A 12,579-nucleotide genomic window follows, 5' to 3' on the forward strand; every position below is an offset into this window, starting at 1 on the left:
GCTCCAAACTTAGAGCAAACTCGTGACCACCAGTCGCTCCGGAATGCACCTTGCACCAGACCACTCTTGATGCTTGATCCGACCACTGCCAGGTCTTCATTCATCTCCTGTTCAGCCTAATCCTTGTGTTTTATCCAATCATCCACTGCATGTGGGGGGCTTTGGCCCTATACCGACATGGCCACCAACGGGGATGTCCCCTCCCTGTGGGACGAATCAAGGTAGGCAAAATGCCGACATGCTTCTTGACATGTTCTCCATGCTGACTATTTGATAGACAGCTAGGCCAACTGTTTATGATGGGCTTTGATGGAACTTCTGTCACGGATCAAGTCAAGGTTCTTATTGAGAAGTATCACGTAGGCTCGATACTTCTCAAAGCTCAAAATCTGAAATGTAGATCCCCGATCATGTCCACTGTCGCGATTGCCCTTCCTTGACCATCTTGGACTAACCTTTTTGAATTGTAACAGCTGCTGAACAGACAACAAATCTGGTCCTTGAACTTCAGAAGATTGCTCGAAAAGCTGGCCATCCCGTTCCGCTACTGATTGCACTTGATCAGGAGAATGGAGGTGTCAACAGTCTTTACGATGATGTATATATCCGCCAATTTCCAAGTGCAATGGGCATGGCCGCCACGGGTTCCAAAAAGCTAGCCAAGGACATTGCTCGGGCTACTGCACAAGAGTTGAACTCTTGTGGCATCAACTGGATCTTGGGACCTGTCTTCGACGTTCTTACCAATGCAAGAAATCAACCACTGGGAGTCCGGTCAATTGGTGATGACCCAAATGAAGTTTCAGCATATGGGGTCGAGTGTATGAAGGGTTACCAAGAAGGCGGAGTTGCCACTTGTGGTAAACATTTTCCTTCATATGGTAACCTGGAGTTCTTTGGAGTGCCGGATGATGTTCCAACAATCACAGACTCACTAGAGAACCTAAGTCAAAGTGCTCTAGTTCCATTCCGTGCAGCAATAACGCAAGGCCTTGACTCAATGATGGTAGGTGGTGTAGCCATGGCGACCTCACAAGTCAATGTGATGCATGCATGTTTGTCGGAACAGATTGTCAGGGACCTTCTAAGGACTGAAATGCGGTTTGAGGGCGTGGTAGTCTCAGAATGTCTGGAAATGGAAGCTCTGAGCAGAAATATCGGCATCAGTGGCGGAACGGTCATGGCTTTCAAAGCTGGCTGTGACTTGATCCTGACTTGTCGGACGCTATCAGTTCAAGAAGACGCCATTAACGGACTAAAAGCTGGGTTGGATAATGGAATGATTGAACGCTTTCGCGTTCAAGAGTCTGTTCAACGAATACTCAGTTTGAAATCGCGATATACCTCTTGGGAAAGAGCATTCTCTCCTGCAGGAACGGAAAATCTCGCACTCCTACAACCCCTACACACTAATCTCTCGAACTCGGCTTATAGTCAGTCCATCACTGTTGTTCGCGACCAAAACCATTACCTTCCACTATCTCGAGCCATCAAAGCAGAGGACGAGCTTCTCCTTTTGAGCCCATTGGTTAAACCGCTACCTGCCTCGGCATTATTCCACCATAAGCAATCCGAGTTCTCTACAGCACCCACTTATGGACGGAGCCCTAGCTTTGACACGAACGCCTCGATCATGAGTGGTGAGCAAGTCTTTCGAGGTCTCGGAAGGGCGCTTGCAAGTTATCGAAATGGCAAGATATCTCATACATCGTACACAGCAAATGGAGTACGCCCTCTACATGAGAACCTTCTGAGTCGAGCTCAAGGGGTCATTGTCATCACGGCAGATGCGGGTCGCAACATGTATCAGAATGCATTTGCAAAGCACATTTCGATGCTGTGCAAACTATCAGTTGGGTCAAATGGCAAACCAAAAGAGAAGCCATGTGTGGTCGTTGCCGTCAGTTCGCCATTCGACTTTGCGACGGATCCTACCATTGGCACGTACATCTGTACGTATGATTTCACAGAAACAGCTCTCCGAACTCTAGTTCGAGTGCTTTATGGAGAGATATCTCCAACGGGGATTTTACCTGGATCCTTCAGCCAGAGGCCTCAAACCAGCCAGGCAAGACAGCAATGGCTGGTCGAAAGCTTTGGAGAAGATCGCGATCGCAAAGCTCTTGACATGCTGCTTGAGCAATGTAGGGATGAGCCATCTGTCCATGCGAGTCTTCTACGCAATACCACAACAAATACCTTTTTGCTACGTGATCCAGATGTGGAGGAGGCGCATTTCGTGGTCAGGAACAGCAGTACGAAAGAATTGTTTGGATTCTGCACGACATACTATTTCAAGACCAGCGGTATTGGGCATATTGGAGCAATTATCGTTGATCCGGCTCGTCGGCGCTTGTCTATCGGACATTCTCTACATGATCGTGCTGTACGAGCTCTTCTCCAGAAGAAGGGCATTACCAAGTTCCAACTTGGGGTGAGATATCCGAATGTTTATCTTGGTATCCCCAAACTTGACCCCGTTGACTCCAAGAGGTTACGTCTTTGGTTTGCAAAGCTTGGCTGGAATGTTTCTCTCACAAACCCAGTAACGACCATGACCATCCGGGATCTGGTGAGCTGGTCTCCCCCAGATGGTTTGGGACAGTCTTTGACAAGTTCCGATGTCAAGTACGATCTCGTCCATGGATCTGACTACCTGGACGTCACTATGGATCACCTCACAAGAGCTGCTCGACTTGATGTACAAGGCATCTATCGAGCTGCTGTTGCCTCGAAAGAACAGGCTGGCATTATACGTGCTAAAAGAGTCAATGATCAAGCTCTACTGGCGAGTGTGTTGGTTCTGAAACCCGAATTCAAAGGATCTGAACACATAGCGTCATGGAACAAGTCACTCGGCATGGGTTGTATCTCATCGCCAGTGATCTCAACAATTCACAGTGACCGAATGACTTTGTTCCAGGGTATTCTCCTGTTGGCTCTTCGGTATTTCAAAAAGCAATCTGCGCGATCTGTGATACTTGATTATGTAAGTGGGCTATTTCGAGACCGATGAGGTTTTCAGTTTGTTGACTGACTATCACGCACAGGCTCGTGAGGACTTCACGATTGATGGCCTCAAACAACTCGGGTTCAGCACTGCCAACAGCTTTGACGAAGTCACCAGTGATCCTGTACACTGGACCATGATGACACCAGCTTGAGATATCAAGCAGTGCTGACTATCGAAGGATACTAACGAAAATAGAAGGCTGTCAGGTACCAGTCAACAGAGCTTTGACAGGATAGTCCTGTCTTGGCTTCTTTACTACTCGCAAAGGCCACCTATAAAAAGGGCCACGTCTGAGCGTCAGCACTTGGATCGGTGGCCATCGTGCATTGTGCGCAATGTGGCGGTATTGAGAGAGAGCTTGGTCGGCATGATCTGCCAGTGAAGCGGGCCGTATCTAAGGTCCGGTCATTGACATAATCCGAATCAGCCCTAAGACTCGTCGCGATGTTGGACTAAAACTCCGATGCGCATTCAGATGATAGTCTTGTCCTAGGATCAACGATTAGCAAATCCATGCAGAAGGCTGCAGAAGGATAAAAGAACTACTGCTGTACGTGTAGCTTGAAAATGGCTTACTTGTCTGGATTCGGAGGTCCGGCCAATGCAGGCCCTCAAGCTAACGAATGGGGCTCTACTGTCATTTCTAGTGTGATAGGAATCCGATGATTGTGCACTATTCATTGGGCTTTGGCGACATACAGAAGCAGACCGAACTGATAGGACGGACCGGCAGTATGCAGTATAACTGACTGACAGCTTTTCGGACGGGATAAGCGGATACACTTGTGCGATGGATATCAGAGAAGGACATACGTCCAAGGCAGACGATTCGTTGAGTTTAGGTATTTACATGGTTGGTTGGTTGGTCGGTGGGGGGCTTCATGGTCAAGTCGGCCGACACAACAGGTTCATCTCTTCACCTTAGTAGCACTAGCACCATGGATTATACAGAGAGAGATAAAAAGGATAAGAAGGAATCTATCCATCTACGAAACGGAAGCACGGAGCAACCATATTGGGAAAGATAGTCTATTATTGAAGATGAAAAGGCCAAAGGTGTAAAAAAGAACTGGGGAGCTCAATCCACCAGGTGGCCCCATGTTCTACCCTGATGGGTAAATGGAGCCCTTTCAAAGAGATCTTAAAAGAACAAGCACAGTCCATCCACTTTACTTCTTGGGAGTGCTCGTACGGCTCATTGTGAGACACAGAGCCAGGAGACAGGACCATATGTAGAAACGAGGCAGACACCCCGTCCCCTTGTATGGTTGGACCTCGACCACTGCAAGACCATGTCTATTGTTCCGTACAACTGTGCCATGGCCTAGTTAGTAGTTTAGGGCTCCTTTGGTTCGTACCACCGCACCCAGCCGTCGTGGTACCTTTGGGAGGAAAGACTGAAGTACCACGGTTACCTTTAAGCGTGATGATCTGCGGAGTGCCGGGTGCCTTGGTCGTGCTTGCCGGACGAATAATCGAGGGTTCGTGGGGTTTGGTTTTGGTTTTGGTTACTCCACTGCCAGAGTTTTTGTCAGTTTTGCAGAGCCATAGCGAAAATACGGATACTGCACCACTTATTGGCGACCCTCCCTAGGGAGGGAAGTATTGGTCGGTGGTGGGCTGATCGGTTTCCCGCTTCTTTACGGCACATGTGATCTATGTACGAATATGATTCTTCTTTGTTCCCACTGCCACTAACTAACTAATAAACTGACCCGAGGCCCATGATTGTTGCAATCAAGCATCTGACCGCTGCGGGGAGCTGAAAAGGACAGGGACGAATATGCCCCTGGAACATTTTTGTTCGCTGTGGTCCCAGTCCACTTACCGTTGAATTGTGGACTTGGGAATGAAAAAATCATTGTACAAATACGAAGTACCTGGGTGCCCAAGCGAACTTCAGACAAAGAAATACGAAATGGCTCGGTGGATGCGAGGCGGTGATGGATCCTTGTCGGATGTAGAGCGGCAATGGTTCGAATCTCGACGCGGGTATCGGATACCGTGGGAGGAGGCTCCCGCTCATTAAGCACTGTTCTTCGTCTCGAAGTCGGAAATCACCTCTTGCGGAAGTTTGCCGAGTTCGTAGAGTTGAAACGAGATGTGTAATGTGTTCTTTCAGAGGCTTGTGTCCTAACTTTTCTCAAAGGCAGCGACTACGCGTCAACGCAAAAGGCGACGAGTTTGCGAAGTCGCTTCTTTCTCTTCTCTGTCAGTGGCTGGAGGAACCTTGAACATCGCACCCAACTTCTTTTTGAGGGTACTGGCATGAGGAGGGATGATCAGCCACCGGGGCGCGAGGGGCGGGTTCTAATGCAGCATGATGTGCTCACCGCGGCCTGGGGGCGCTAGACGGCCACCTCGCCATAAAGAGCCCTTCCCTCAACGGGCAAGCACAAGCGTTTCAGCAAGCTATAATTACTGTGGTATGCATGTCAGGCCTGAATCGTTCTCTCACTGAACATGGGGGATGCACTCGGGCGCCGCGATGATCAGCGATGAGACAAGACAGGATCAAGGCTAACACAGACCCCCATCTGTGAATCCTTGAAGACCAGGCATTTGACTGGAGCCCGGAGGCCAACAAAACTGGGGGCCTTCGGGCTCAATTGGCTTTCTTGCTTGCCCGCCTGTGGTGTGCAATGCTGGCAGGTGGACACCTGAGATGGCTTCCAAGTTTCTAGCACTGCTTCTCTTGCATGTCTAGGTTGTTAGTTGATGACAGGCATCGGGAACCCTCCCCTCTTTGTTCACCTCTAGAGAGGCGCGCTGGCATTGATACCAGGGAAGGGTATGGAGTAGTTCTCAGACTGATTGGAAAGTGAAGATTGATTAGCTCGTGTTCATCACAAGATTCGGACGAGAACGGACTACGTCACGAGAGCTCGATTCCGAACTCCCAGGGATCTGCTGTGAGCGTATTGTTAGTAGCAGAACCCAAAATAATATTTGTCCACGTCAAAAAGGCAAAACAAGAAGTGAAGTGGCCATGAGCAAGTACGAGGACTGATGACGGAGAAGGCGGCAATTGATGATACGGGTAAACGAGGCACTCAAATCAAGTGTTGGCTAAGCCTAGGATAACTAACTCGTTAGAGGAGCCCATTGCGCACACCCCCATTCTCCCGTCTCGGGAGGTCAAGACTCGAGCCTTCCTGAATCGTCACAAGCGCCCCCAGGGCCCCAAAGGTTATTGGATCAGGCGCACGGGCATGTTGGTGGCATGTCCAGTGGGAAAAAGGACTCGCAAGCTAAATCTTTGGTGCCCATTACGGAACAGCTAACTAGTGCTTTTAACTAGCAGTGCCTGGGAAAGGGTGGGAACTCGAGAGGCTTGGAGGCTTGGAGGCTTGGAGACTTGGAGCCTGCAGGTGCCAGGCAGGCCGGCCCTTAGACTGCAGAACGGGCGTGTACCCCGTTTTCTTCTAGAAGGCCGCTTTCTTCCTTCTACCGCCTGTCCCTCCAACCAGCCCCTCGAATCGCTCCCCAATTGATGCCCACTATCGTGCATCTACCACTATTGTTCAAGTTCAACCACTTCCCGGTCCTGGTCACTTCAAGTTGGAGTCCAGCTCGTCTACTCTTTCAGGTTCACATCAAGTGCTGGTCCTGGTCCTGGTCCTGGTCCTGGGTGTATCGTACCGAGTAGTAGTGCTTCGAAGCATTATTCAATTGTTACTCGCGCTTGTCTTGCGCTGAATGCATGCACCGACATCATCTATTGTCCATTCCTATATACCTGTCAATTCTGGACTATTCTTCTCATTCCCGGCACACCACACACACACCACCACTTCTACGTCCACATCTAGCTTACGTCAATATTGCATTATTGATATCCATCGAACGCGATCAATTGATTCCATTTCTGTCAATTGCTGAGCAGTCGACTTGTCAATCTCTTCGCCAAGCTGTCAAACCAGGAACCTGAACACCGAGTCCGAGAACCCCAGGTCGAGCATCATCAAAGGAACCGTCTATCCTCACCCGCATTATTGTCGCCTTTTGCCTCATTCCTCTCAGGCTATCGTGCACACCGAGCCGCCTTTCACCAAACTCCGACTAACCCAGTAATTGCTGATTAACCAAAGGCCAATAACGGCTCATCAATACTCCATCCTCTTCCATTTTTCATGGTGGCGCTTCGTCGACAATATTCTACCTCTGAGAATGCAGAAAGAATCCTTCGTTCTTTCACAATAACCATTCACTCCTCTCAAATCTCACGCGCGCTTGCGTAAAACCGTGTTGTATCTGGTTCTCTCAGCCTTCGGCATATGGCTGTAACAATGGACGGCTTCGACCCTTTAGCGCAAATGTCTTATTTGCATAGTCCCATGCCCTTCACAGGTGGGAATCTACAGAACCTGGACTATATGAGTGTACCCCCAGGACTAGACTTGGGTGATCAGTACTCCAATTTCGACTCCGATGTCTACAGGTAAGTCTGCCCTTCATGTCCTGATGTCGAAATCGGTGGTGTTAATGGATCTCAGTGAACCAGGATTCGATCTTCCTCAATCCGGTCTGCAACATCCCGGAATTCTTAAACGCTACTCTTCAGGATTCGAAGACCCGTTCGCTGAAAGTACCATAGCCCAATTCGACCAGGTCCCAAATGAAGGTCTGCCCGAGAGTCCCTCGATCGACCGCGACAGCAAATACCTCAGTTTTCATATGCCCCAGTACCACTATACCCTTCTCGACGATTCCTTCCGGCGTTCATCCGTCAACATCAATGCCCAATTACATGGCATGTTCTTCCTGGCCGAATCGCAATGGCCTACCACTCCAGACGCACCCCCACCACCACCAGAACTCACCTGCTACCGACGGAATCTCTTTCAAATTACCGGGTCGGTAACCCTACCCCGAAACCTAAGATACGTTTTCACCGATGATGGCTCGAGAATACCTATATATGAGCTGGAGCTAGCGGTGTCTGCCACCGAGTCGGTGGAGAACAATGCGGTCAAAATCATATCTGTACCGTGGAAGACACCAGCCAGTGGTGAAGCGAACAAATCCGAAGACAAAGTCGAGCGAGAGCCTCCCACGATTCCGTTGGACAAAATGTCCGGGCAGGAACTGGACACCGACTACACCACATTCCCCATCCAATGGAAAAGACTACAATTCAGAATAGCTACGGCTAACAATGGTCGACGGAAAGAACTCCAACAGCATTTCTTACTCCATCTGAAGATCATGGCATCTCTGTCCACAGGTGGCAAAATCGCAATAGCAGAGGCGGTGTCTGGGGCCGTTATTGTGCGAGGAAGGAGTCCCAGGAACTTTGCTGCTCGGAAGGATTTGCCACTAAGTAGCTCCTCGACGGCGCGAAAGCATCTACCTTCAGTATCTCGAGCTAATGCGAGTCAAACCTCCGTTCCTCAAGTCACATCTGCGCCAAAAATCAAATCCCCTGCGGAGGATGTCTCGCAGATTAACGCAGTAAGCTACGATGCCAATAATGACTATAAAGCGGCAGATCCCTCGGATCCTTCAGCGTGGATGGCCCAAATGCCGAGGGACTCATTAGCAGCGGCATATTCAGCCTCAATGAATCCCCCTCCCATGCCAACATTCATCCACGACCAAACACCAGATCTTGGGACTCCAGGGCAGAACTTTCCCTTCACCTTCCCTCAAGAGATGCCGACCAGTAATGGCGGTCCGTTAAGTCTCCATTTCGGTAGTGACGATGAAGGTAGCCCATATCCCCCCAATCAAGGGAGTAGGCACTCCTCACGTCCACCAACATCCAATCCAAGTCCTAGCCTGATGAACAAAGGTCAACAACCGTCCCAAGGTGGCTCGTACACTGGGCCTAATGTTGGCGCAGGTCATTCACCAGGGCACATAGCCAGCATGGCTCAACAGCAGGGCGGTGGTCCCGGCACTCGTCCAAGACTTCACTCGCATCAAGTTTCTGTAACGAGTGTCCCGAGCTCAGGTACTATGAACGGGCCTCATCCACATCCACATCACCAACGCCCAGACTTGGTCGCCATGAATTCCTCTGGTAGCATTCCCTTCGCCAAGGTCGAAGGAGAAAATGCCGACCAGCTATACGAGTATTTCCCACTGGGCCTCGACGATTGGATGCCTCCTGTTGACGCTGTCTTCCGTCCTCATGTCGTTCATCACAGTGGGCCTCTTCCGCCTGATCCAAGATCCCCTGGCGGAAGGCATACAAGTAAGCGGTATTTTTCCGAAGTTGTATGAAGAGGTGAAGAGTACACTAAGGATATAATTCCGCGGATACACCAAGCTACATGCCAGTGCTCTTATATCCGAAGACGACAAAAAGAGGACAACTAAGCTTGCAGCTACAATTATCCAAAGTCGACAACACGACTCTGGGACAGCCATGCCAAGGATGGAGGAAATACCTTATGGACATTCCACGAGCATGGTGAAATTTAACATCACCAATCCATCAGGGCAACAGCTCCTACGGTGCCAGACGTCCGTTTCAGTCCACGCCACAGGCATTCAAGAAAGAGGTAGACAACTGAAGGAATGCTCTCTCTCTTTCTACATCTATCGGTCCGTCCGGCGAAGAAGAGGACATGGTAGGGTCACGAGTCAATTCAAAGTTACGGGGGTTTAGGAGTCCAAAAATCAGGGGGCGGAACTGAGGTGGCAAACAGGCAGAAGATTAAAGGAATAGGCCAGGGAGGAAAGAGTCTCCACGATATCAATCGAACTACACCGGGCGAATGTTATATTCCGTGTGTCTTGTTTCTTTGGATTCATATAGGTGTTGTTTCTGCTTCATGTCTCTCCGTCCTCTTCGTCCGTCTTCTCGATACCCACATCGCAGCCATACAGTCAGTGATGATGATGATGATGATGATGAAATATGAGATCAATGAAAATGAATCTTTTATATTTACACATATATATATATATATATCCAAAAATCGTTCAGAGGCAGTGTTCGCTATGTAACATACATACTCTGTCCGTGCTACCAACGGCAGTATAGTCGATGGTCGATGGTCGACAGCCGATGTCGATGCATAACATACACCTGTGCTTATGTGCTTATTTATGTGCCGTGTCCCTTCCACTTCTCACAACTGCTGTGCTGTGCATAGCTCACAGCCAACAAACCAAATACTGGATCCTAGAATTTCGAGCCAGCTGGCCGCTTTACGCGCTGCCAGTCAGCACTTTTGAGAACCCCCATGGTTAGTCAGTGGTTCGAAGCCAATGTTGTCGCGCGCAAGGCGCACCGCACCGCAATAACGACAAGTGACAGCAAGGGAAACAGCAAATTCCTCTTTTGCCCCCCCCTCCCCCTCCGTTACCCCGTTCCGCCCTCAGGCTGACTTTCCTTGCCCTTTGCCCCTTGCATGATATGGTTACGTTGAAAGCCCAACCCAACGGCCTGGTCCAGCCAGGCGATTCGAGGATGGGTGTTTCACACATGCAGTGCTATTTGTGTGGCTTTTCCACCAGGACTTGGACGATGTTTAGCCTTGCGCCTCTCGCAGTAGGCTTTCTCCACAACTACCTAGGTACGGAGTACAGAGTACGTGCTGTACGGCCTTTGTTGGCTGGAACCTGGCCTGGGTTCGGTTGCTACATACGAAGTACACACAACGGTCACTTGGTACAGTACCACATCACTACCACTAAGAAGTTTGACACATTTGTTTTCGGTATTCGCCCGCTGGTTCCTCTGTTTCGAACTCCTCTCTTTCCGCGTTTCCCCCTTGCATCTGCATGCCCTGCCGTGACTGGGGAAAATGTGGTTCTGAAAACCGAGTCCGAGGTTCGAGAAGAAGAACAAAAAAGAATAAACGGTGAGACGCTCGATGGGATGTTCCGCCCCACTTGTGCCCTCTCCCTTGTCGTGGACGGATGTTGAGAAATAGTAATAATAATACGAATATCATGTGTGCTGCCGCCCTTTGATTTCGGAGTCGTTCCTCGATCGGGACTAGATTTAACGATGGGCTCACTCTTACCTGGGGTTGGCAAGGGACAACAGGGAGAGGAAAAGAGGCCAACGGTTTGAGATTCTCTCTCTCTTCCTTCCTCAGTCGGTATCAGAAGCTCCGATCTCATCGAATCGTCTTGGAAGCCGTTACGCTCGAAGGATCGGTGATGCGAGAAGGGGACCTCCACAGATGCGCGGAAAGGGTGTTCCCTACCAACGTCGTTTCTCATTGTTCTGAAACACCGTGCAGTCACATTGAAAATTGATCAACAAGGTATGTTAACCTATGATGAGGCTGGGGTGGTGTTACCCGACACACAGTCTTGACTTTTTTGTAACAAAGACACAACAGGAAAGGCGTTGGTGGCCACGAATCCCAAAGAAATCATCATCCCTCGGTGATTAAAGCCACGAAAACTCGCGTGTCAAGACCCGAACAACATATCTACTGGGTTGGGTAAGATGAGCAGGGCTCTTCGGAAAAGGAAAAGTCCATCACGAATCACATTCACTGTGGCACTGTGAAGGCGTGGCAAGTGTAAGCGTAGACAAATGAAGAAGAGAGAGTTTTTCGGAGGCGGCCGAGTCGATCAGATACGAGGAGGTTATGCAAGAGTGCCAATAGCGTTGTCTTTGACGGACTCGCTTGTCGGAAGACCCAGTGAGCAGTTGCCGCTGCATGATGACGAAGAGAGAACTTCCAAAGGGGTTCCCTCTCAGATGACCTGTTGGCAGGGGATAGGATTTAGTTTGGTCGATTACAAACCACTGCTCGAGCAAATGGTGGGATGATGTCCAGGGTAAGTACTCGTCAAGTCGATTGCAATTCTCCATTGTTCGAAAGGGCTCGTGGTTCAATACCTTGAGGGACTACATCGGTATTGTCGATGGCCAGAGTTCCTTCCCTATTGGTCGAGAAAAGCGGTGTGGGATTACAGTCCCGAAGTGAAATCTACTAATGACAAGATATCTCCATCACAGTGTGTGGGGAATTGAGACGACGTTACCTCTGTCCCTAGTTGAATTTTTAGTGGCCGTTCAGTGGACATGGACGGGAGGGTTTGAGCACAAACAAACACCTTCACAGTAAACTAAACGAACAATCAATATCAGTGATTTGGCGGCTAGAGTCGGGTAAGATGTGATTGCCTGGCGTGGATTTTAGTGTGTTGTTGATGCAGCCTCTCCGCTGGTGCATGAAAGGATGCATGAGAGGAGTGCCGGTGGAGAGTTTATTAGACGTCCGAGTCTGCATGGAATCTTGGAAGCGAGCCTAGAAGGAGAAGAGGTCACGGGAAGAAAGATTTGGAAAAGGAAACGTGGGATCGACGTGGAGGTTTTCTTGAGCCTGAGGCTTCTACGAGACGATCCCAGTTCGTTTCGGTTATTGCTCCAATGATGATGGGAGAGCCGGTTCAGGCTTCTCTAGTTGGATAAGATGCTGACCTGCGCGTGGGTGCCCAGGCTGGCAGTATAACATTGATAGCAAGAAGATGACGAATGGCCCAGGAAAGGAACATCCCGTGCTTACCAGTTGTCAATTAGATTGCGAGAGGCACTGGCAGGTTTCGGATGCTCCGCGCTGAGAATTGGTTAGCCAGGGGAGCACCAT

The 12,579-nt window shown here is 49.7% G+C and overlaps 2 protein-coding genes across 2 annotated transcripts; both read left to right on the top strand.

Annotated features, from left to right (window-relative positions):
* Positions 1–177: 177 nt before the first annotated feature.
* Positions 178–3,164, top strand: LTR84_005188 (uncharacterized protein; the record flags this gene model as incomplete). The annotated part of the gene is made up of 4 exons (XM_064848760.1): positions 178–221; positions 278–396; positions 474–2,989; positions 3,051–3,164. 4 exons carry the CDS (start codon positions 178–180, stop codon positions 3,162–3,164), a joined length of 2,793 nt encoding a protein of 930 aa, XP_064711384.1.
* Positions 3,165–7,302: 4,138 nt separating this feature from the next.
* Positions 7,303–9,241, top strand: LTR84_005189 (uncharacterized protein; the record flags this gene model as incomplete). The annotated part of the gene is made up of 2 exons (XM_064848761.1): positions 7,303–7,454; positions 7,510–9,241. The coding sequence occupies 2 exons, from the start codon at positions 7,303–7,305 to the stop codon at positions 9,239–9,241; spliced, it is 1,884 nt and encodes a 627-aa protein (XP_064711385.1).
* Between the last annotated feature and the right edge of the window lie 3,338 nt (positions 9,242–12,579).

The sequence above is a fragment of the Exophiala bonariae genome, assembly GCF_035927105.1.
Source record: "Exophiala bonariae strain CCFEE 5792 chromosome Unknown scaffold_2, whole genome shotgun sequence".
In the NCBI taxonomy this organism is placed as follows: Eukaryota; Fungi; Ascomycota; class Eurotiomycetes; order Chaetothyriales; family Herpotrichiellaceae; genus Exophiala; species Exophiala bonariae.